Source organism: Cyprinus carpio, chromosome B17 (genome assembly GCF_018340385.1).
Source record: "Cyprinus carpio isolate SPL01 chromosome B17, ASM1834038v1, whole genome shotgun sequence".
NCBI classification, from domain to species: Eukaryota; Metazoa; Chordata; class Actinopteri; order Cypriniformes; family Cyprinidae; genus Cyprinus; species Cyprinus carpio.
In genome coordinates this window covers 27,399,743-27,425,638 of record NC_056613.1, presented here as the reverse complement: position 1 = coordinate 27,425,638, position 25,896 = coordinate 27,399,743, and the positions used below count along the sequence as shown (strand labels likewise).

The 25,896-nt window shown below is 40.0% G+C and overlaps 1 protein-coding gene across 8 annotated transcripts in view; it reads right to left on the bottom strand.

Moving 5' to 3' along the window:
* The window catches only part of LOC109087477 (SPARC-related modular calcium-binding protein 1-like), a 55,070-nt gene that overhangs the window by 1,873 nt on the left and 27,301 nt on the right, over nt 1–25,896 (bottom strand). For 6 of the 8 annotated variants that reach the window (XM_042742967.1, XM_042742963.1, XM_042742965.1 and 3 more), the window contains 5 exons: nt 17,904–18,096; nt 16,568–16,650; nt 13,643–13,748; nt 12,248–12,492; nt 11,113–11,143 (listed from right to left, as the gene is read on the bottom strand). In XM_042742967.1, the coding sequence (XP_042598901.1) occupies nt 11,113–11,143; nt 12,248–12,492; nt 13,643–13,748; nt 16,568–16,650; nt 17,904–18,096 (658 nt within the window). Of the gene's footprint in view, nt 1–11,092; nt 11,144–12,247; nt 12,493–13,642; nt 13,749–16,567; nt 16,651–17,903; nt 18,097–25,896 lie in introns of all 8 variants that reach the window. The other 2 variants (XM_042742964.1, XM_042742966.1) reach the window with 1 other exon arrangement.

The window sequence follows — 25,896 nt, the reverse complement described above, 5'->3', positions numbered from 1 at the left end:
CTTTGCAAACTCGTGTGGGAAACAGATCCTTCCCCTGCGGCTGATGTGTAATTCTTTCTCTACTGCTACATCCTTGTCTTGAATTCTCTCACTTATCCATTCTGCCTTTGAGGTTGGGACGTCTGACATTAGACCACAAATCATTAGAGATTTATGAAAAATTGCTGCTTCACAGTATAAAAAAGGTAATTTTCATAACATAAACCCTACATCTGGCACAAAGACAGAGTATTTAGTTCACACCATGTCCTATACAGTAAAACATAACGGACTGATGTGCCGTGTAATTGGATCATGATGGCATTGGGAACAGGGACATTTGGTGTCCGCAGTTTGGGCCATAAGACTCCTTTTGGGGCTATCAATCAGAGAGAATCTAAGGAACTGGGGAGATGGGTAAAGCGGACAGATTGCTTGCAGCTGTGAAAGGGAGTACAAGAGTTCCAGTGAAGAACCCCCTCCTCTTCCCCATGGGGGAAGGGTTTGACAGGCAGAGGGGGGTCCCGGGCCCTGGAGAGTCCATCAGATGTGTGTGTATGTGTGTGTGAGGTCAACAGCAGGCATTTGGGGGTAGGGAAATGCAGGTGGACGCTCAATCAAAAGGAAACGACCTGTTGTATCAACTATAGTATAGTATAGAATTTACTACACACACAAACTTACTTTTCCAGGCCCCTTAAGTTTTTTTAGAATAGTTTGGTTTTTGTGTACAGTGTTTTATGTAGACTCCAGTGCCTGTGCTATCTTTCTTCAAAACTTATGACTGATAAAAATGTCTTAAAACTGTTGTTAATCTAGAGTTGCAGGTTTGTCATAACCCACTCACATAAGCATCCATCACTGCAAGCATTTATTCTTCCCTTCCGAGGGAACTTCGAACTGCGTCCTCTGGAGGTCGCTTTGGGGAACGCCTTCAGCATGACCGGTGCTTGAAGCATACATCTAAACACGACAATAACATTGGCCTATGATGGCCTATGACGTCATTACCCGGCGCGATCACAGTATAAAAGAGCAACAGGAGAACACGTCATCCTCTTCAGGACTGTTTTGTTTGAAGCGTGCATTCCGGTAAAAAGGTTTTTTTTCTGTACCATGGCGAGCATTAGTAAGGCTTTAAGAAGTGTGTGGATCCATGTCCTCATTATTTGATACCTGATGACACACACTGTCTTTGTGTCTTTTGTTTGGGCAAAGAGCATGCGCGCGATGTCCTCGAGGGGGCAATCTGCGTGCATTGTGAGCGCTTTCCGATGAAAAAGCTCTGCTCTCGTTTGTCTCCCTTTTTGAGGAAAGAGGGACAGACATCAGCTCCCTGTGGTTCAGGACCAGCTGCTGCTGAGGCATGAATGAAAATTAGCTTTTGGGGATCGTAGGTGGATCTGGCTGATGAGTTGAAAAAGGGTCTTTCCCTTTCAGGCTCATCAGTCATGGATGAGAGTGAGCTGCTGGATGACGATGCTATTTCTCTTACATCGTTTGATCAAGCGGCTAGTGTTTTGCTGGCTCCAAGCCAGGAAGAGCAGGAGATGTCAGATGAGGATGAAGAAGTTGAGACTGAGTCTTCTCATTCCACCTGCCCTGCGTACTGGATTGCTTGTGGTTATGGAACGTGCGGTCAAGAAAGTAGTGCCTCGAGGCTGCCTCGATGAGCGTTATCTGTCTGACCAAAACCCTTCAGCTCCAGTGAGCCTTCCATTTCTTCCTGATCTCATGTGGAGATCGAGAAGGCTTGAAAAAAATTCATTTTCGTCCCGCATCCATAGGTTTCAGCATACCAGTTATGCCAATATTGAGGGGATGATTGAGAACGGTTATGAGAAGATGCTCCCTATTGAAGAGACGCTGGCCTGCTATCTCTCTGTGGGTGAGACATCTTCTCTTAAGGCTCCCTCCCCGCCATCCAAACCCCTTCAAGATACATCTTGTTGGAATGGCAATGTGTAAGCAGCAGCAGGTCAGGCTGCAGATTCATTGCACACCATGGCAGTGCTTCAGGTTTATCAGGCTGACCTGTTGAAAGACCTGGATAAAGCTATGGGGTTTATCTATTTATCTGTTATTTACCTGATGAGATGGCTGAGTTGTGTCACACCACAGATTTCATTCTCTGTGCCACTAAGCAGACCACCACTTCCTCCCCTTAATTCCCCTAAAGCCACCCACCTGACCGAGGTTAGGCAGGAGCCTCCTGCGCTCGAATTACAGTCTCTCCTGCTGGATCTATGATGTTTTTGGTTAGTTTCTATGTCCCACAGAACCACCTACTGATGGTATGGACCCAAGTGCTGTTCGGACTTCGCCTTCAGATTATATCTGTGAGCTTGAGTCATGCGCGGGAGCTGTGGTTGATAAGTATGATCCATTTAATTTACTCTATTGCTAGTTTATGTGAATTCACTAACTAGTTTTCTCCGCAGCGCTACTTGGACCTGTTTCTGTTTTTCTGACTTTGCTTCAGGGTTAGGACCTCTGCGAGCACCTCCCCTGCTGAAATCAGAACCCCTTGCTGTTGACCAATTGTGGTGATGTTCTCACCCGTCGGTACTGGATCTAGGCTGGATGTTAGCCTTACATCCTCGGCTTCATGCCTACTGGACCACACAGCCAAGTCGCTGGGCTTCTGCGGGATCCTCGTTAGACATCAGGTCCCCAGTATTATGCTGTTACCTCAGGACTTGCGGGTCCTCCATTCAGGTTGAGCATTTTTCGGAGTATAATGCTTCTTGACGTGCTCCCTGAGGTCCTGGTTGGGTGTTTGCTTCGAGAAGCTGCCTCGGCCAGGATGTGCTACTCATGTCTCGCCCCGAGGGGTCTCCTGAGATTTGAGTCATCCTCTCAACCATCATGCACGCTCTCTGAGCTAGAGCTCCTCTCACTGAGGAATTGAGTGGCTTAACACTCCTTAACTCCACTCTGTAGATGGTCAGGCCCACGGGACCTCCTTGCCACATTGCCCTTATGGTCGAACCAGTGAATCGCCCCTTCGCAGAGTGGGCTTGAGTAAGCTGAGTTCCGTGTACCTGTAACTTGTGAGATATGTTTCTGTGGAAACCCTTCCTGAATGCTTTTGCTCTGAGAAGCAGTAACTCTATATGCATGAATGGGCTTTTGGCTCCCGTTGCCACTATAGGTTCTCTTTGGGCCTGCTCTCCTTGATTGATTGAGCTAAGCAGTGCTCCCTTCACCTTAGAGGGTCACCTATGTGCCCGCTGCTCCCAAATCGAGCATCTGAGATCCTCTCCTATTTTGAGAGTTGGGCCTTCGCTCCATTGAGCTCCGGTCAGCAGTCATGCCGGGTTGCTGAGCCACCTTCTGGTTCCCTGGCAGGCTGCTTCTTTGGGCGAGCTAGCTGTGCTCCCCTCACAATAGAGGGTCACCTATGAGCACGCCACTCCCAGATTGAGCATCTAAGTTCCCCTCCTATTTCGGAGTTGGGGCCTCTGCTCCTTTGAGCTCCGGTTAGCAGTCATTCCAGGTTGCTGGGCCATCTTCTGCCTCCCTGGTGGGTTGCTGTTGAGTGAGCTAGCTGTGCTCCCCTCACCATGGAGGGTCTCTTGCGAGCACACCACTCCCTTCTGAGCATTTGAATCCATCTCATTTGAGAGTCGAATCCTTCGCTCTGTGAGCTCTGCTGGGTAGCAGATCGGGACTCTGCCTTCCTCTTAGGCTGCTCTCTTGGTGAGCTCAGCAGTACTTCCCTCACCCTGGAGGGTTATCTATGAGCACGCTGCTTCCCAGTTGGGCATTGATGTCCCCCTCTCAGTCTGAGAGCTGGGTGCTTCACTCCTTCTAGCTATGCATGAGAAGATGCTCTGGAGTCTGTTCTGTGACTGCTATGGTTGAGTTGGCAATACTCCCCTCACATGGAGGGTTTTTCTCGGAGATATGCCTTTTCAATCCATATGCGCTCTCAGTATGCAATCTCCCGCTGGATTATCTGTGTTTCCCTGAGCACGCCACAGTCATGTAGGGTTCTTAGGCTTGTCTAAGTAACCGCTTCGGTTACCCCTTAGAAACAGTGTTTCTAAATCCTATGCTTATGCTATGCTATGCAAGCAATGCTATGGTAAGTTTGCACACTAAGCATTCTGTGCATTTTCTAAAATCCTGTATGGTAAGGGTTGCATGCTGTTAGCCTCGTTCCCTTTCTCTGAGTTGGTTTAGGCCCCGGTTTTCACCTTAGGCTCCACTCAACTTATGTATCCCTGTTGATACTTTTCTGAGCAGGATGTTGCTGCCAAAAATCTGTTTGAGCAAGCTCATTCAGAACTGGCGGTAGCCCCCTGGGTGACAGGCCAGGGTCTCGTTTGGTTTTTAGACACCTGGCCATATTGCCCCAAAGGAATCTCTTCTTCTGATTCCAAGCCTTTAAGCCCTGCCCTAGGCTCGGTCTTCCCAACCCAGCCCTTAACATGTGAGTTGTTTAGGATATGCAGCTCAGGCCCTTGGCCGGTGGGGATAATGTCACTGACAGCCGTCAAGGCATCCTAGGGGCAACTCCCATGGCTATGGTAGAGTTGGTACTTAGTGCTCGCTGTGGTTTCTGGCATGTACTCCCTTCAGCATGGCAGTGTGGGTATACTGTTCCCCAAAGTGACCTCTAGAGAATTCTGTTTGAAGATCCATCAGTAGGGAACATCTCAGGTTACGTATGTAACCATGGTTCCCTGAGAAGGGAACGAGACACTACGTCCTCTAGTTTCCTTGCCATGCTTCAGACACAATCTTCAGATGAAGAAGCGGATGAGATGTTCTCCTGGCACCCATTTATACTGTGATCGTGCCGGGTAATGACAACATAGGCTATCGCTGGCCAGTGTTTTTGTTGTGTTTAGATGTATGCTTCAGACACCTGAAGTCATGCTGAAGGTGTTCCCCAAAGCCACCTCTAGTGACAGACATCAAGGTGTGCTAGGGGCAACTCCCATGGCTATGGTAGACACAGTGTCTCGTTCCCCTCTCAGGGAACCATGGTTACATACGTAACCTGAGATGTTTTTGCAGTAGTGTACTGTTCCTTTCTTTTTTAACTATGAACATCAGTCTAGACGAGTGTTGCCACCTTGTGAACTGCCTTATTAGTACAAATAAAATTCAAGACGTAAACGTGAGATGAGTATGAACAGTTAAAAAAAAAAAAAAATCAGTCTGCACACACGCAGTATGAATGATGATCAATTTTATATAACACACATTGTACACATACCCTAGTACCCTAGTAAAGAATAGAAGACCTGACTACTATGGCATGGAATGCAGTATGCTACTTACTTGCTCAAACAACACATTTATCATCTTTCTTATTGATGTCAGTGGGTCTTAAAGTGGAGTGACAAACCTGCCATAAAACAGTGAAAAAGTGCAAATAAGTTCCAATTTTATGTTTTAACCACAGGTGGTGATAGAGAGACAAAAGTATTAGTTTCCTTAACTACATTTTTCAGTAGTATTATAACTACGCTATTTTCAAAATACTGTAGTTTTCAGTAGCAAGCTACTTTGTCCAACAACTATTACTATGAAAACCATGATTTGCTTTTAATGTCAGAATGAATTGTGCCATAGCTTTACAGGAGACCAAGATATTGCACACAATTTTAAATGTTCTTTTCTCTGGAAATTATGTTTCATTCTAGTGAATAGTTTGCACATGTAAATTAACCAGTGAAAATGATTTATAATTTCGAGACCTTGCAGAATATACTTAGCAGCAAAACTATTCACCAAAAATTATCAAAAAGTTGGGTAAATGTGCCTGCTTACCTCTGTTTTCTGTATGTTACCTCTATGTTTACCGCTATACCTTTCAAACATACCTAGTATTTGCGTGGTCACAACTTTTAAAGCTAATGGCGATGTGGGGGCAGTTTTGGGGCGAATCTGAGAGTTTGTCTTGTTTGTCTGTTAGCATGGAGAATTCTTTTAGCTCTCAGTGTCTGTGTACTCATTCTCCTCAAAAGCCCAATTCCCTTCGGTAATTAACAGGCACCAGAAAAAGGGTCCACTTTGGCCTCTACTCTTTCAGAGCGGTAAAGTGATGAAATGACTGCACCATTAAGGACACAAAGCCTCTCCCTGCTCACCCCCGTCCCCCTCATCTGATAAAGGCCAGGGAAACCAGATCCAGTGTGTCTGAGAGCTCTCTTACCTGACTGCTGATCTCTGATTAGGCCGAACATTGGAGACCTGGAAGGGTAGGCTAGTGCCCGTTGGCAGAAAAGGTGTGCAACAAGGTATTACTGATCCTGATTAAAAAAATTATTTGTACAACATTAAGAAGGGTATTACAAATATTCTGCAAAATCAGGCTCTCAGCAACTTGCAACTTGCATTTTTGGATCACAACCCATTAGTTGAGAAAAAAAAATACTGAGCAATGCAAAACAGAGGAAATTGAAAGCAAATGCTATAAAATCTGAACGTACAATAAACCTACTGTAAGTTAGACTTGTATACAAAAGGTTACAGAAAAGAAGGACACTTTAAAAAAAGCGAGGGCGATTCACTCCCAGTCGGTGCCAAACTTCCTAAACAAGCAGTCTGCTTTCTTTTTTAAATACTCCATAGAAAACATCACCATGATGTCATCCATAATTATCGTAAATGACTAAGATGCAACAAATCAGTGTGTCTGCAACATTCTCCCAGCCAGATGCTTAAAGCTTCGTGTTCACAAGGCTAATGGCATGCACACACAATGCCTCTTTCTTGCGCCAGAAATAAGAGTCGAGAGCGAGTCAAGCCTCACGTCTGCTGTCAAAATGAAAGCAAACAAACTGACATATTTTCCAGCGCTCTAAAACCTCTTCAGTCTGACATTTACTTTTTGTCCATCTTACAGCAACTGGGCATTTTTACCACTGAATGCTTGAAAACAATTCAGCAGCATGCATGCTATCTTTAATATGCTTCTAAAACACTTTAAACTGCATTAATGAGAGGAAGTACCAAAATAAGTGTTACAATGCACTGGTAGATTCTGTAGAAATGTGCAGAGCAGGTGGGTCCCATATAGTGAAATGAGTCCTTAAACAATTAGCCTGGAAGGATGGCCCACCCCTGCTTTAAGAGCACTCTTAATTGGCAACAAAGACATAAAAGCTAAGCTGCACATTAGAGGCTAATAATTAGTGTATTTAGTTCTGAGTTTCTTGCATATAATGAAAAGAATGCCTGTACAATAGATTTCACACTTTTTTTTTAATGTTGGACTACAGTAACTCCAAGCAAGTACACTTTAATTGTCTTCATTTCCCAGCCAAAAAAGGAAGAAGTGAGTCAATGCAATCTGGTAGTGTCTTTTTCTGTCACAAGTTTGAGGCAAAAGTTGGTGCTCTAACTAGCAATTATAGTGTCTGTGTTTGAGAGGTATAGTGCTGACCATTCAAATGAGCCAATGTTTTAAAAAGCTGAAAAGAAAGAACTTGAAGAACTTAAAAATTGAAGACCATGATTGTGTGTCTTTACCAAACAAAGTGTAAACTAGATCCACTGCAATGTATTGCAATGTATTGCAATGAAAGAAGAAGAAGAAGAAGAAGAAGAAGAAGAAGACAAAAAAATAAAATAAATAATAATAATTAAAATTTAAATTGTATCAGTCTGCTTTACTTGTCTTAGCTGGTATGCTGGTTTTGGACACTATTGAGCTGAAGGCCAATTTGGACTCCCTGAATGACCAACCAGACCACCCTAAGCCAGAAAAAAAAACAGAAAACTACCTTAGGTTTCACATTATTTCTACCAGGGACAATAACTACAACTAATGTGGCTACTATAGAAGTTTTCTCTGATTTCCTTGAGTTAAAGGGGTGGTTGATTGCGATTTCACTTTTTTAACGTTAGTTATTGTGTAATATTCACAAAGTTGCGAAGCTGAAAGGTCAATGCCAACGGAGATATCCGTCTTTTAAATTTCTGGCAGTTTATTTTGTTTTTTAAACGAAGCATTAACACGTTAGACTGCACCCCATTAACACAATCAAGCCTAGAAAAACAAAACAAAAAACAAAACGGTGAACCATCCCTTTAAATATAAGAAACTTACATTCAGATCCAATTACCTGTTAAATTGCCTTTGTGGAAAAGAGACTTTCTGATATTTTCAAATAAGGACAAAACCATAAGTAATTTAAGTTATGCGCTTGTTGCACTGGGGAAAACACACGCATTAAACAACACACACATCTGAATAGCCACAATAAACCATGTGCTTATGCGTCATGTTTTAGGTAGCTTGGATCTTGCACCTTTCTTGCAGCAGATCACAGCTTTTGATTTCATTTATAACAAGAAATTAGCATATTAAGTAAATACTGATGCTGATCATTCGACTGATATGCTGCCTCAGAAGCCTGTCTGAACTCAGTTTAATGATGTACCATTGTGCTCAAACCCTGGCTGTGAAGTCGTTGCCCATTTGGGCAGAGAGGAAACAAGTCAGCTGTTATAATGAGACTGGCAGAATTCCATAATGATGCTTCAGTCATAAATTGTACGATAAAACGTAAGTAGCTAAATGACTAAACATTTAATAGCACAATAGGCATAAGAATAATATTGAGTGTTATGAATTTTATAAATGCCATCAGTTATTCACTTGTGTAAGAAAACCTGTTTTATAAAACCCTGTAGTAAAGAGCACTATCAACATAATTCTGGTGTCTCGATTGCAGTAACTGCAAGTATATTGTATTGTAACTGAATAAATTATGTTACAATTTGTCATACATTCATTGTCAAACAGCCACAGCCAGATGAAGGAAATGTCTATTGGCTCTCATTGCGTCGTAGATATTTTGGCAGCGCATGGTCCCAAATCACAACTACATCAGACTCATCAATTTTCCTTCCAGTACACTTAAGCGACAAGACATAAAACTGTCTTTTTGGAGAAGCTAGGCCCAATTCATCAACCCTCGAGTGTGTACATGGGAGGGGGGTGTTGAAAAGCAAACACTTTGTCTGTGGGTAGGAGAAGCCCCCTCAGCTCTCCAAGCGAAACAGCTGTTTATCTTGGCAGTGCTAGTCACGGTCCACTGGGCCTGACTTTCTACCCGCTCCCGGCCACTGATTTTAGGTTGAAGTGGGCAGCGCCAGTGTAAACACATGAGCTCAGCCCTCGCTGGGACCTTAGTGGGTTTCTGCTAGGCTACCAGAACCCACAAGGCAGGGTAAACAGCAGCTACTTGACTAATAACAAGGGAATCCCACTGGTCGGAGAGCGAGCTGGCGAGAAACGGTGCTAGTGGGCTAGCGAGCCTGTCATCAAATGCTAAACACCTAACTACGAGCAAAACATTATGGCTGACAAAAACAGACCAAAGTCAGACGGTGAGCACGAAGGAGCAAGAGAGTGACTTGTCATCGTGCTATGAGACAGAACGTCTCTGCTTTCTGCTCTGTTTCTCTGTCTCCGACACCAGTGAGACAGTCTCTGTCTCAGAGCTATTACAGTTGCCATCCTTTCAAATAAACAGTCGTGCTTCCAAATAAGTTTTTTTTTTTTTCTTCTGTGGCTCTAAAGAAAATATCACTGAAGACTACCACTAATCAAATGTGAAGTAAATGGTGCCACCAAGTCTTATACAAACCAGTTATAATGCTGCGCATGACTTCTGAGCATCTACACACAGGAGCCCAATGAATTAAACCTCATGCTGTAATTTAGCAGAGAGAAACAGGTGGGTCTGGACACACAGAATTATAGCATTTAGATAAATAATTTCTCCCCTTAAGTTCCACTTTAGAGAACCACAAACCAGAGGAGGCCGATATGGAGAAGCACATCAGGATTAATATTTAAACCACACTTTCCCTCTCATAACCCGGTAATATACAGCGAAGTCATGACAGCGCTATATTTTTTTCAGATATAAAACGGAAAAGAGAAAAAAAGCCTGGGGTCGTGACTCCTGGTGGTTATTTTGGAAACTGTATTCTCCTACTAGATTTATGAGGTTGGAAATATTTTACAGTCCAACTAATGCACTTGTCATTGCTTATCTATGAAGTAGAGTAAATGATGTGTTCGAGGAGAAGCGAGCAACTCCAAACCTGCAACTTTTGTCCAACAAAAGCCATTAGATGGGATGTCTTCTTGTAATAAGTAACATAAGTAGCTAGTATTTTGGACGGTGATGGAGTGGCAGAACTTCTAGTGCAGCTAATGATGGGATGGAGCATTATTTTAACTCGATCAGCGGAGGATCAGGTTGATTGTGGGCTGCCGCACCATCCGGCCCAGTTATCTGAGGGTAGGAGTTGCTTCCAACTCAAAGGCCAAGTTTTGGCTGTTTAACATGGCCCATTTAGCTAACCTTACCACTCCATTCTGGGGGCAAAAATCACATTTATTTAGACCTTTTATAGTATATTTATATAGAATCAGCTTAGGATAGTCAGTAGTGAAAAGCTTTTCAGTATATCAAAATCATGAAAATGTTTGTTAGTCTCACTAATAATGAAGTTGAGATGTAAAAATTTGTATATTTATGATAATTACCCTTTTAAATAAAACACTGCTGAAGAAAATATAGTGGAAAATAATACTTTAATAATAATTTTGTTGCACTTTCTTGTCAACTGAAAAAAACAAAACAAACAACAACAACAACAACAACAACAAAAAAAGAAATCTACAACTAAGTGCATATGAGCAAAGATCCATATTTTCCTCACTCAGATGATCGCTGTTCAGGCTCTAGGGTTGAATGTAAATTTTCCACTACATTACTCTCCATAATGATGTCACTTTCTTTGCATCTACTGTTTTTGTCCTTGATTATTCTCCGAGAATAGTTCCCTTCTGACTCAATTGCATACAGCACCCTGACTGCAGTGTAAAACTATGATTAAAGTAATCATCTATTGAATTCAGCTCACAAAGAATACATGCACACACAAAAGCAGACACAATGTGGGTGGCCATAAGGATGCATCATTCATGCCATATCCAACATAAAACGGCAAGGCATATATTGCTCACTACGATGCTTGCACTCTATTCATATTGTTAATATATTATAATTTCTGCTCTCTGCAACTGCTGAGGCAAATGTTAGTGCGAAAGCAATTAGTCAGGCCTTACTGAACAAATTTGTCCCTTGCCTTGTCCCCTGACTGCTGCTTGTAGTGCTACCTGCAAATAAGAAGAACATACAAGAAAGACATATGTTAATAATAAGAAAAGGATGACTAAAATGTTTTCCCGACATTTTTCCAGTAGACAGGAACTACAGACTCTTACAAAAATATCACTGTGTCAGTATTTGACTCATTAAGTACAGTCACTGCTGCTTGGGGTTTGAGAAAGTACACTAAGCCCATTTTCACCAAAAATAAAAAAAATAAAAAAAAATAAAATAAAATATATTTTTGACATAATTGTGTATAAAGAACACCGTGAGGTATAAAATTACAGTTGTGACAATTAAAGTCACATTGTGAGTTATAAAGTCATATTGTTTGACATAAAGTTACAGTTGTGAAAATTTGCAGGATATACTGTAGTGTTACATTGTAATAAATACCCAGTCCCATTGTGAGATATAAAGTCATATGGTTTCACATGAATTAGCAAATATGACAAATTAAGTCATAATTTGAAATAATAAATTCACATTGCGAAATATGAAGTCACATTTTGAGATATAGATTTGCAATTATGAGAAACAAAGTAGCAATAAACTGCTTTCAACTCTGAGTCTGAAATTGGATTCTATATTTAACAGAAACCCAAAGAAAGTACATGACTTTCTCCAATCTTATGGAAACTTACCGTTAAGAAAATTTGCACTAAGAATATGCATCAATTACTGCATGTAACACATACATAATAGTGTGTTTTGGCTGGTGTCAATTTGACGCCAAAAAGACACAATGCTACTGTTTTGGATCACAATCATATTTGTAAAAAGTACATTTGTATATTGTGATAATGTAATAATAGTATGCTGTAAAGATATGCTTTAATAATATCTGTCTACTGGGTTTTGATTAGAGAAGTGGAAAATATCAGAAGTAATAAAAAAAAGGAAACTGGTTGGAAGCTGGTAGGAACACTAACTTTCATTGTGTATTCAATGAAACAGGAAGTGCCAAGGGAAATTAAGTAACTTCCATAATAACGTCACAAAATGTGGTTCCACCAAAACAAAACACTACCACTCCAGCTCCTTTAAAGTACCAAATCTAATCCATCACCTGTTTGTATATCTTAAATGCATTGAAAAAAACTGCACACCCTCTTTATTGACTCCTAGGCATCCTTTGAGTTCTTGAAGGGAGATGGTCTTGTCCTTGTTAAGGTCGCAGTAGTCGGTGAACTTGCGGGCGCATCGTTTAGGTTTGGCTTTCTTCTTCACATAGCGCTTGAAGGGCTTCATCTCCTTCTTGTTGATATCGTGACTGCCATTATCATCCAGCTGGGCAAAGTACCAATGAACCACCCGTTCCTCCAGTGTGTGGCTTGGGTCAGGCTCAACAAACCTGGAGCAGAAACAATCCCAGTTGGTGGGGTATACTGTATAATACATTTAACACATATTTTCCATTTAAGATTTTTTTAATGATATTTGATTAATTTGAAAGAGAGAAGACAGACAGCAAATGGCTAGGAGAAGAGATACAGGTAGTACTAAGAATGTCAAAGAATGACAGCGTTTTAATGCAACATTTAAATAATAATAATACTAATATAAAATAATAACATTTAAAACATAAAGTCACAATGTCCTTATCAGGGTTCTGTCACTTCTGTCTAGTGTCATTCATGGTTTTGTGACAGAGCCCTGACACTCACGTCATGTCATTGTTTTAATGTGAGTGCGCGGCTTCGAGACTGCTCGAGCCGTGTGCTCTCGTCTGCGTGTCCTGTTTCATGTTGGAGCTTGGTGTTCGGATCCCGGCACTCATGTCTTGCTGAGTTTCGGTTTCGTGTCGGGGACCGGACACTCGCGTTCCATGTTCTGTCTTGTTGTGGGAGCGTGCGGTCTCCAGTGTTTTGTGTATTGTTGCATGCACGCAGCTTGGTTTTCGCTGGCGTGCTGTCTTGTGTGAACACGCGGCTGATGAGTTTTGCTAGTTTGTGTCTAGTTCAAGCACATGGCTTGTGATTGGTTTGCTGGCCATGTGCTTGTGTTTTTGTTTTGTGTAAGCACATGGCTTTTGTCTTGGTTCCTATGTGCCATGTGTCCTCGTCAATTGTCTTGACCCCACCCATCTTGTTACCTGATTATTGATGTAATTTTCCCCACATGTGTTCCCTCGTTACCCTCCTCATTAGCTCCCTATTTATTCTCATTGTGTTTGCAGTCTGGTTGTTAGTTCGTCGTCAAATATTTGTCTGTGTTTCTCGTGCCTTGCCTTGCCAGTCTAGTTTTGTCTGTTTCCCCTACGGGGTAGTTTTTGTTTATCTTATTTTTTATTATTAAAGAGCCCTTCTCTCTGCATCATTGAGTCCTTGCCTCATCCCTCTACCGGAACCCTGACAGTTCTAAGAAACATCCCAAAATGAAAATTCCATTGATTTCTAAGCACTGAAAAAGCTATTCCTCAATCATGCCATTTCTCAGAATATTCTTTCTTATAATATTTATTGTAATAACATAAAAATTTCTAAAATGTATGAAATTCTTACCTCCCACCACCAGAGGGGGTTGGTGAGTTGATAGCCTGCACCATGTCAGTAGTAAGGGCATCCAACAGGCTTGTTATGAATTCCACTTTCTTTCCTTCTGGACATCCTGTAACATTTAAAGAAAGTCTGGTATAACCACAAGCATTTTCATTTAGGCTTGTAGCAGGACACAAAAGAGATATTTCAACATTCAAATATTCTTAGACCAACTTGTTTTCAATTTTGCTCACAGTTAGCGAGGGAAGTATAAAGCTGTCCCAATGAAAAACAACATAATGCAATACATTTGTATTTCTAATATAAGTCACATTTGATCTCGGTCTTAACATGTTAGCAGTTCAAAGACCCATGCATAATCAACATAATATGCAGGGCAAAAGATGTTAGCATTTCCAAATGCTTGAGCGCATGTGTGAAATGTAAAGTAGCAAATAAGTTAGAGCGACAAGGTGACGAGGGCACTTTCACAGACCACCGCAGCCCCGTTAACTTTTATGACACATTGCTGAACACCTTGGGTAGCGCATTTTTAACTGTCCCAGATGCTTGGTTGCAATGGCGTGCTTGACTTGGGTCAATGTTTCGGCCTTAATTGTGTCTCTTAAAGAGCAACTTAAAACAGGAGTATGCAATAAAATAATCTCAGTTTACATTTTCGCTTTGGTTCATTTTCTCAAGCCGTACCCTATACCTCAGTTCCACTAACTTTCTTGATTTTGCTGGCTCAAGGCAGTATGGGAGGTGGGGCCCTGTGGCTCACCAGGTGACTCCAATTAGTATCTGTATGGTTTGGACAAGTGTGATGACGTGCCGGCTCAGTGCTTCTCAGCCCAAGTGTTAAATCAGAACATATGGAATCAGACTCATCTTGACAAACTTCCCATACTGTATTCGGCACATGTAGACTTCATAAAGACAGCTTGTTGGAAGCCCTGATGTAGATTAGCCCTGAGTTTGTTTGTTTGCACTAGAATGATGCTACAGGTAGGTCTTGTAGTGGAATTTGGCCTGTGGAAATGGGTGTACATCTATCCAAAAGTTCATTTTTTCTCCATTCCTGTGTTGAAAGGATGAAACCAAGATTCTTTGTTTTGGTGCCAAGTAGCACTCAAGTAGAGTACATAAAAATAATTTCACAGAAGTCCCCCGGGCATTGACAGCGCCTCTCGGCCCCCTGCTGTTGTCCTCCCCAGTGGTCCACACCATCATAAACTACACCACACATCTGTTGCCCAGTCAGGAGCCATGTTTTACTCTGTAAACTTACCAGATGGGGAATTAAAAAGGAGTTACAATGAAATTCTAAATGAAAGGGAAACAAGCGAAAAACCTAGGAACGAACTGGAATGAGCAAAAACCTAATATTTCAAGGGAAAACAACCTTTAAATGCTAACATGTGGTGCTGCATGTTCTTGTACTTGTCCAGTAATCCTGTAACCATTTGTCAAACATTATTAGCAAACGTACAAGGAACTTGTTGGACTTTTTGTAAGCAAAATAATCAAGAAAATGAAAATATACAATAAAACACCTATTTAAAGTGCAGAGAAACATATTAGCAATATCAGTCATTATTGCACATGCAACAAAATAATCAATAGGGTTTAGCTAGATTGCAGAAATGAATCACAATTTGGTACTTGCAAGTCAGTTTCAAGGAGAAGGATATTATCATTCTAAATAGCATTTAAATTAACAAAACACTGTATTTTTGGTCTATAGTCCTGGAAAAGGAATATGAAATAGTGAAAAAGTTAGCCCACTAGATGGAGCTTACAAATGACCTCAAAGGTAGCCTATAGTTAATAAAGCTAATAAATGACTGATACACTGTATTAACTAGCAATTGGAAAACGAATCAAAATATTTTAGAAATAATATGTATATAAACAGAAGAATGAGTGACAAACTACAGAACTGTAATTGGACAGTTACACATTATAGACTATGCACTTAAACTACTGTATGCTTTATATACTCTACTGTGTACTGTATGACATTTAAAAGGCTAGTTTGTCATCCATGCCAGCATCGAGTCTGATTATTAAATCTATGCTATTAAAGCTATTAAGTTAATTAAGTGGACTTACTGCGTGTCCGAATCCACTTTTGCTAGTTTAACAATGAAAAAAAAAAAAGGCTCAAAATGGTTGTACCTATTCTCTTAATGAGCCATGGGTGTGTTTTGGGCGTAACGTACAATAAACCAAACAGAGTCTCATCTCCCATTTTCTTTAAAAGCCAGTTGCGATGCACCATGGTGGATTATTTACATAAGCAAAGACTGAATGCATCTCAAGAGAGGAAACACATCTGCTCGTGCGTGAGGTTAAAGCGTACACAGTAATAATCTTTTACTACATTGTAATCCTTTCGTTTTTAATATCTGGCATGTTTGTGTGCTGCTGTGTGTATAATAAGCAGAGTGTGTATGCTATGTAGTGCATAATTTGAGCATGCCCCTAAAAATAAAAGAAATACTGTGCTATTGACTTTAGACTAGGTTTTAGTTGGTCAGTGGCAGAATCGTTTTCAGTTGCCTCAAAATAGCAACGTGCCAACAATGCGCCTGAACACACCTAGTTTTCAGACCAGCACGCCCATGGGCAAACAGATGGGTGCAAGTGCATTTGCTATTTAAGCAACATGGCACTGGATGTGAAAATGATAAGTGTGTTGGGCTGAAACTAGCAAAAAACACTTGAGTCATCGCACCTAGTGCTGCATTGTGCCAGGTGCATGATAGGGCCCTTAGATTTTTTTATTTTTATTAAATGAGTGCATCATCTGGGTACTGAAGTACACTTCTTGTTGGAATTTTCAACGTGAACTTGAGTTGACTTGCACTGTTTATACTTCTAATTGGTGTAGAATAGTGTGCAGGTATGCAAATTGGAACACAACTCATCAAGTGTTCTGCTTACCTGTCAGATCTCTGTCTCTAAAAAGATCTTCCATTTCTGAGTCTCGAGAACGAGCCGCACTGTCACATTCTGGTTTCTTATACCTGATGGAGAACACAAACATGAGGCACTAAGTTACAACATTTATAAAATTCTCCACTTTTTTTCAGTATGTACAGTACAAAGCCATAACTGGATGCCAGAATATCACACAGAATCAGGACTCTTCTGGATTCTGATTTGATTCAGTAGGCAACCAACAAGGCACAACCTCCAAGAAAATGCTTAGAAATGTGCTTACAACCACTAAAAACACCATGGTGACCTCATTGTATCAACTTTTTGGACACCAAAGAAGTTGACTTGGAAACCAAATCTTCATGAACAAGGACCATACACATTTTCTTTGTTATTTGTTAGTAGAGATTGCAGAGCTTGGCATTCACTGTAACAAGTCCTCAAAAAAAAAAAAAAAAAACTGTATAAAAGTCTTCTATATGACAAAAGCTGTTCATGTTGATTTGTAGAGATTGAGAGAGAGAGAGAGATAACGCAGCCATACAAGTCCTGTCTCGGTTAACACAGCTATCTAAACAAATGAAGAAATGACAAACTCCAAGTAATCAATATCGTTGTTTGATTAGATTTGGTTCACTGGTTTTTATTACACAAAATTGCACTCAAAATTGAGTGAGACAGACATAAAAATGCATGACATTGCAGCCTCACCCAAAAAAAAATAAATAAATAAATAAATTCTCGGATTTAACGGAAATGACCAGAACATCTATCCAAAAGATCACGCTGTGTCAGCATGATACAGAGGCAGCATGGGCTCAGTGCCTGAATGCAAATTGCAAATTTCGTTCAGCTAGAACAAGTTGGCTAAACCTTCTCAATATTTCCAAAGCAAAAAAGAGAGCAATTTACACATTCAGAGCACATCTCCTAAAGTGGAAATTAAATCAGGGCTCGTAATGGGTAGAAACACATCAGGACGTGTCACACTTTCAATTTCTTTTTTTCTTTCTTTTTTCTTTTTCTTTTTTTTTTCAATTTTTAGAGTCCTTTCTAAACAAAATTCAGCACTGACAGCTCCGCTCATGGAAAAATAAAAACTTTGTGGTTTGGAGGGAAAGCCAATTGTCATAACGTTCCACAACTAAACTAATCAGTCACAATGGATTGTATTACTGATGATTGCAATACTTAAAGCATTTTGAGATGTTTAGAGCATGCAAACTCATCCAGAAACATGTTGTATAAATAATGAGGTTATAGCACAAATAACAGGCAGAGGCAGCTCTAATGGTACCATTGCAAAATTTGTCAGAAGAACAAAAGGACTCTGTCTTACCTTGCAGAGGTTCCAGGTATGGGTCTCCCAGTGTCCACCATTACACACCAGCAGTAACCAGTGGACTGGTGGCACTGGACCGGTTTATAGAGGCCCTGCAGGCCACAGTCAGGGATAAAGATGGCCTCCCGCGGGTTCTGCTGAGCCTCATCTTGAGCGGTCTGCCTCTCCTGGTCACAAGAGGGAACTTTCTCTAAAACCATGAGAAACACACTCAATACACAAAAAAAAATCGTATCGGGTAGAATACTTCAAATACGGCTTTCCAGTCTTTCACTATTCTTTAACTCTTTCCCCGCCAGCATTTTTGATAATGTTCACAAAACTTTCATGGTTCCCAGAATATTTTGTTAAACATGCAACACGTCAAAAGAAAGAACAGAGCCTCTGATTTTAAACAAAATAAACTGTTTTATTCTAGCTTTATGCATTTTTAAATCAATATGGGCAAGAGTCTTTAAAAAAAAAAAAAAATATTTAAGCAAAAAGCAGAGAAAATTGTGTTTTTGTCAAAGACTGTGTCTGCTTCGGAATCAGATTGATGTTCAAAACATAGATGGTGTAGATCAATTCCATTAACACCCCCAAATCTTGCAGAGTCCTAAATCACTTCCTGGATTGACATTTAATGCAGCAATGTTGGGCAGTTTTGATATATTCTGTTTAATGTTTGGTGATGATCTGGGGATTCAAAACTCTTTCATAAGATGTGCCTCCTACAGTATAATAGTAAAAATTCTGTCAATGGCGGGGCAATGTCCATTTTTACATCTATAATCCATCAATATTAAAGTGGTCATATGATGCGATTTCAATTTTTCCTTTCTCTTTGGAGTGTTACAAGCTCTTGGTGCATGAAGAAGATCTGTAAAGTTGCAAAGACAAAAGTTTCAAAACCAAAGAGATATTCTTTATCAAAGTTAAGACTCTGCCATGCCCCCCTGAAACGGCTCATTCTAACACGCCCCCACATATCTACGTCACTATGTGGAAATATTTGCATAATGCCGCCCAAATGTTCATGCAAAGAAAGAAGGCATGGTCTCAGTAACTGCAGTTAAGGCTGGCATACACGGTGCGATTCTAAAGGTCGGAACGTTGTGAGCCCTCACAGATGTCACGATTGAGTTTATCCAAAATCGTACGGAGGCAGTCACACACGACACGAATTCACTACGATTTTACAAACTCTGACATAAGCATTTTCGCTCCAATCGTAAAAATATGGATTCTGAGGATTAAATAGTTTTCTATGTAGCGGCTATGGCTTGTGATGTCCAAAAAAAGAAACGAAGACATGGCAAAAAGAATGACTGTAAAGAAGAGAAAAGCATGTACTTTCTGTTCTTCATAAACAACTCAAGGTGAGAAGGATATTTCTGAATTTCTGCTAGTTTTGCAGGAAATACAACAGGTAGCCTATATTCATTCATAAAGCTGAATGGCAAATTTAGCACAATTCGGAATAACAAATAAAAAATAGAGCTGTATAATTAAACTAAAATTACTATATAGACTATTTAAATACATAATTGGATCGCCGGTTTAACCGCACATATGCCACAAATTTAAACCAACAGTCCAATTTTTTTTGACATGTTTAAAAATTATCGTGAGGTCGGGATGTGCTCGTAACATTCTCGGATAAGCCTGTAATTATTCCCACATGGTACGAACCGCGACCATGCGAGCATCTGTGATTTTCTCCTGAGAGAAAAAATCGCCTGCAAGCTCGTACAACGGCAAAAATCACACCGTGTACGCCCGCCTTTGGTGTTGAAGCAGCCATGTCAGGGAGATGCTGTGTGTATCTAGCAGTGTTAATTTCGTTAACGAAGACGACGACGAAAAATATTCGTTAACGAACATTTTTTCTGTGACGAAGACGAGACGTTGACGAGCTAAAAATAATATCTGATGACGAAATTATGACGAAATTTATGCCGCATTTTCGTTAACTAGACGAGACTGGACTATAATGTTATTTGAGGGCTACCAGATATTCAAAATGCATCCTATAGGCTTTTGTCTTTCAAAATGTGCGTCCCTGTCATTGGATTGCGATCGGATAAGGGGCGTTTGAATATCTAGTCAGTACCTATAGCAGCCGCAGTGGATGGATAGACTACAAAAACGTGAACTAGCGATTTGAAAGAGTGGTATCAGTAAAAAGAGGGGTATGGATAAGGTAAGGGTAGAGATGAGGAGACCAGATGTCCCGTTTTTCCTGGGAGTCACAATTAAAGTTAGTGAAGGCGGGATAGGCGGAATCACGCTGATAGAAGCGTTCTCTCTGTCGCGCGCGCACGCTCCACTTCCTCAGTTCTCATATACAGCGCGCAATCAGTTCTCAGCGCTCAAATACACACACAGCAGTCTAAATGTTTATCGTGTAGAGTATCTAACGTAAATACAATAGGTTATGGATTAAGTGAACGTGAACAGGTGGGTGAAAACTGAACGTGTGTCAGTATTTCATGCATGCCTTCCGTCTTAAAAGGACAGCATTCCAAATTAAATACCTATCTGTCATTAATGTTAACCAACAAAAGATGTTAAATAAATGATTATATGTTAAGTAAAACCTACAGTATCTAAAAATGAGTTTAAATTGTATCTCTATTGTATTTGTCTTATTGTGCTTCTTTAAATATATATATATACTATTTTTATAAGTTGCTCCTTTTTCACTTAAAGAGAAAGTTCACCCAAAAATGAAAATTTTCATAATTTATTCAAGATTTTCCAAATTCAGTCCTTGATTCAGATTTCTCATAAGCTTAATTGATTTGGTCTAAAGAGAGAAGAATTAATGATTATTTTAATTTGAAAACTACATATAAAATCGCTACCAAAATAAATTTTGGTAACTACAGTTTGGCTAAAACTATTGACTAAAAGTTGACTAAAATTTGACTAAAATGCAATGACTTTTCGTCGACTAAAACTAGACTAAAACTATGAAAGACTCAAATGACTAAAATGTGACTAAGACTATTAAGCATTTTCGTCTCAAGACTAAGACTAAGACTAAATCAAAAACGTCTGCCAAAATTAACACTGGTTTATAGGTTAAAATGAATAAGATGTGTATTTGGCGTTTAGGAATAAGATGCATTTAGGAATCTTTAAGAGTACTAACAACAGAACAGCAACACATTTTATGGATGACCGTTTCGTGAATCTAGGAGAGGAGGTAATTCTGACTTTGCTACGACAATCTGGTGCTTCTGAATCAGCTACTGTAAGTGTGTTTTGTTATTAGTTTAAGTATTTGCTGTTGACTGTTCAAATGTGGAGTTTTGCGCATCGTTTGTGTGGGCGCGCGTGTGAGAGAGAGAAAGAGAGAGACAGGGTCACACAGTGGAGTCAGCTGTCTTAACCGTCCGTGGCTTGTGTACAGCAAACACATCACTGTGTCTGTCACGCGACTCTGTATCCCTTTTGGGCTTGAACTGATGGTAAAACTAAGGACATTATTAACTGTCCTTACATTTATTTTGAAAGATGAAGTTTGCGATTATGGAAAGGGCATTACATTTCCGAGTGCTTGCGGTGTTCGGCCAGTCACAATGCACTGGGTCAGTTGGCCAATCAGAGCTTACTGCGCTTGTCAGAAGGAGGGACTTTGTAAAAAATGATGCATTTGGGAGAGGCGGGGCATAGAGGACCTACAATAATGTACAGTATTTGAAAAAATAATGTGTTTTTTGAACATTAAAGCATGTCAACATATTCTGTTACACCAAATTCACAAAATAATGATCTTGAAAAAAAGCATCATATGAGCCCTTTAAGCGAGTACAAGGTACCACAGTCACTAAGCAAAAATAGAGACACTCATAGAAACTTTCCAATTATGAAAGGCATAGCATGAGACATGGCTACTGTCAAAGTCAATTTAATTCCAGTCTTTCTGTTAGAGATATCAACAGATAAAACTGTAATAGGACTGTAATAGGACTATAAGGATAGTCATGCAACTTTCTTGCATCCTTATGTGATTGCCCCTAGTGGCCAATATAGGCAACACCCTTTTAGCTCCAATAAAACTCACCAAATTTGTTAAAATTAACTGAGGCAGAATTGACCTAAACAATTTCAAGAGGCATCTTCGCCCCTTGTCTGAAGTTCTCTGAGCCATTAGGATTCAATTTCCCTGTATTTATTAACACAAAGGACACTTGAGAGATGTTTTTTTAAATGTTTTAACGCCTTGTCTCATAAATCTTTATTTATGCTGAAATCCATTTAGTACATTGCTCACTTGTAGTGCACTGTGCCAAGTATAACAGCACCACATGTTGAGGCTAATCCAGCTAGTGGGGTCTGAAGAGCTTTTTAGCACTACTGATTTGTGTCATTTTTAATCAGATGTTTAGTGAATATTTCGGCACGACAGCTTGGGACACTCAAACTGCTGATTATTAGATTGCACAGATCCATAAGCTATACAAAACTCTCCGAAGTCTCTTTTCTTTCTTCTTCCTCAATTTTTTTTTTTTTTTTTGTAAAGTTAAAAAGGGTTGTGAATTGAATAAAAATATACCTACCTACATTCTTCAAAACTCCAAAACCGTACCTTTACAACAGTTCTAAAACATTTTTAATACATCAATGCTATGCATCATATAACCAGCTCAATACACCATGTATAGCTATTCTTATGTAGTAAACTTGCTCGGTAGATCACCTGGTACAACAGCTTTTGTATCGCATGTTTGCTTTCATTACCACTATTGTTTAGGTTTAAGGTAAGATTCAGTGTAGGTGGTACTTTTTTTTAAAATGTAATATAGCATTTACATTTTAGGGACACTCAAACTACCGCAATACATACAACAACTGATGCAATAAAATGTAGCCTGATTCACATTCATCTGTTTCAGATAAAACTAAATGTGCTTTAACATCCCTAACTGGACATTTCACTTTAAAAGTGTTGCAAAATGTGCAAAAAGCGTCATATCATTATGCAGAAATGTTGCTGGATTGGAAATAACAATCTTCACATAAAGTGAAAAATGGATCCTTCATCAAATGTGTTATTTTAAATGCATTTAACAGTCCATATTAATTGGTTATGTACTGAGGTGGGACAAGATCTGAAGTGTAAGAGAATTAAGCAGAGGAGAATGGCACTACCCAGTCAGGGTTCGTCTGAACCTCAAAATGAAAACCATGAGGTACAACTCTGTTCAGTGTAACCAAATCCTGCTGTTTTTGCTTTTGTCTTCATTATAAATAGTTCTGGTAAGAGGACTGACAGCACTGGCGTGATCGGGAACAAGGCTTGGGGTGTTTTAAGTGGAACCTGACTGCAAAGACTAGGAACGGGGGAGAGTTAGCCATCAGAGTATTAATATGTCCTCTTTTTCAGAGATGGGCTCACAATCCACACTCAAGTGTTCACGGCAGAGTCCATGACTCCTGCGTTTCCCGCCAAGGTTCCTTCATATCTAAATTATTTAGCACTGTTTATTGTAGCGAGGGTATACTGGCGCCAAGCAGCTGGGATTCCCAAAAGAAAATTGTTTTTTACTCTCTCTCTCATCCTAATACAATAAAACAGAACAGAAAAGGATGGACAGTCTCAGATCCCATTTAATCCTATTTACGTCACGTTTTTGTTATGCATTCATTTTTTTTTAAATCTGCACGTACAACTTAATCCAGTCCCTCCTCTCTTTTCGGAATACAGTCATTTTTTATGCATTCTGTCCCTTGTTGTTCCAAGAAGTGAGTTGCATGAGTTCTGTTTAGACTAACAGACATAAGTAAGAGTACAGCCGAGGTGAGACCTCATTGCTCATTGTTCCTCAGAATGCTTTGCTGTGGTTCCCTCTCAGTGTTTACAGGCTGGTATTGATTAGTTTATGCGTGGTATGTTGTAGGTAAACTCTGCTGATTTCCTCACTATCACGCTGAAAATCAGAGCCTCATGCCTTTCATCGTGCCAAGATCTGGCCAAACAAAATAGCTTGAAACTCAAACTTATCAGCCTCCTATAAACACAGCGTTCTCTCTCTCTCTCTCTTGTTTTCTCTTTTAGATGCATATATCTCACTCTCTCTTTCTTCTGCTGTCCCTCCAATTGTTTTCAGCTGTGGGGTAAGTAATCACTCCATTCCTGGATCTATGCATTCAGCGCTCATAAAGTAACAGAAGAGGGTATGATGGGCCAGAAGAGGAGAGGTGGGCACCATGTTCTTTTCAAACTTTAATATGCTACACAAAGGGGATAGAAAGGTTTATATACACTGGTGTCAAACATTTCCTCATCCTTAGAAGTATTCTATATCTTCTTCACTTTTATTTGCTTCATGTGAATTGGCCAGTAGTGGGTTTTGAAGAACATCCTGGCATGTGATGCACATTGGTTATTTGCCATATAGCAGATGCTTTTATCCAAAGTGACTTACCATATTGGGTCATTCTGAGAAGGACACAGAGCTTAGTCATACAATGTGGAGGTAAACATAAAAATAACTGAATGACACCGGAAGCCTCGCACGTTCAAAAGGCTGCGCCCACTCTTACATTAAAAATAAGGAGGATAGTTAAGACTTTTAACTATCCATACAACATAATCCATATAGATGGATTTAACTATGTAGATATATATATATATATATATATATATATATATTTTAATTGAAATATTAGCCATGTCCCCATTAATCATCATTACATTTTATAGAATAATAATATAGGTTTCTTATACACTGGAAATGATTGATACTACCAAAATTCCAGTTATTTATTCAAATAATAAGTAAATCCACATTGTGACTATCAGTAACAATGCATAAGGATTACAGCAGGAGTATTAGTTTGAGGGCCTATAAGGTGTTTGTGACCCTAAAACTATGCGTGAGGTTGGAAATTATTATTATTTTGACATTAATGGTGATCTTTTTAAATGATGTGATTAAAAAATAATAATAATAATAATAATTTTCTTCAGTTCAATCATGGACATTGGAAAAAAGTCCACTTTTTGGTTAAGTCACTCTGGGGTTAAAAGCCTTTTTTAAGAGTCCTGTGGTGTCTGTTTTTGCCAAGTGTTATCTGTATTTGAAGACACAGAGACATTTGTATACAGTAGCTACAGTAGTCCAAACCCTTAATATCACCACCCCCAAATCTGAGGGGACACTATTATAATCATGCTTGTTCTGTTTAATGGAGACCACAACCACAATTACCATAGAAGCACACCATTTACCTCACCTTAGATGAGCATGTTCACATTTATAACTGCACGAGTTGATGTGTGCAAGATCTAACTGATGCGTACCACCCACAATGCACTGAGGTGGAAACTTGGCTTTCTCCGAGATTTACTTTAGCAGCAAAAGCAACATCTCAGTGTTTCAATTTACTCCAGATCTTACACACGCTCCCAAGAGCAGCAATGGTGGAGCCCGATACCAACTCTGTCTCTTCTGCACCAAAAGCACCCATGTGATGACCGTGGATCTGCTATTCTTGTTGAAGAGTGTTGATGTGCAACAGATGCTAATTGGTCACAGGAGGAGACTCTGAAGCGTTCCAAAGACTTGTCAGAGTAGATATACAACTTGTCTGCTCAAGGTAAGTGTTTCCTTCAACACAGAAAATCTTTTGTCAAAATGTTGTCAATTTTCTTTTCTGGTGGAATAAATAGATAATTTTTCAATGTCTACCAATTACAGGCCACACAGGCAATAAGTACACAAAGGAATAACACTGGAACTGCATATACACACACAACACACACACACATTTCTCTGCCCTCAGTCATGAAATGTGCTCTCTTCCTGTGCTACAAAAATTCAGATTCCTCTACCTCTCAACCGCACTGCCCAAAAACCTCACAGAGCTTGACGGAGTTTACTGAGCATGCCCAGAGGGTGCTCGACTCATTTGAAGGAAATTGCAAAGGAGACACAGAAAGCTAAACAAATTACACAGAGGAAGGTTGAGACAAACAGAGAAAGAGGGGCGCCGT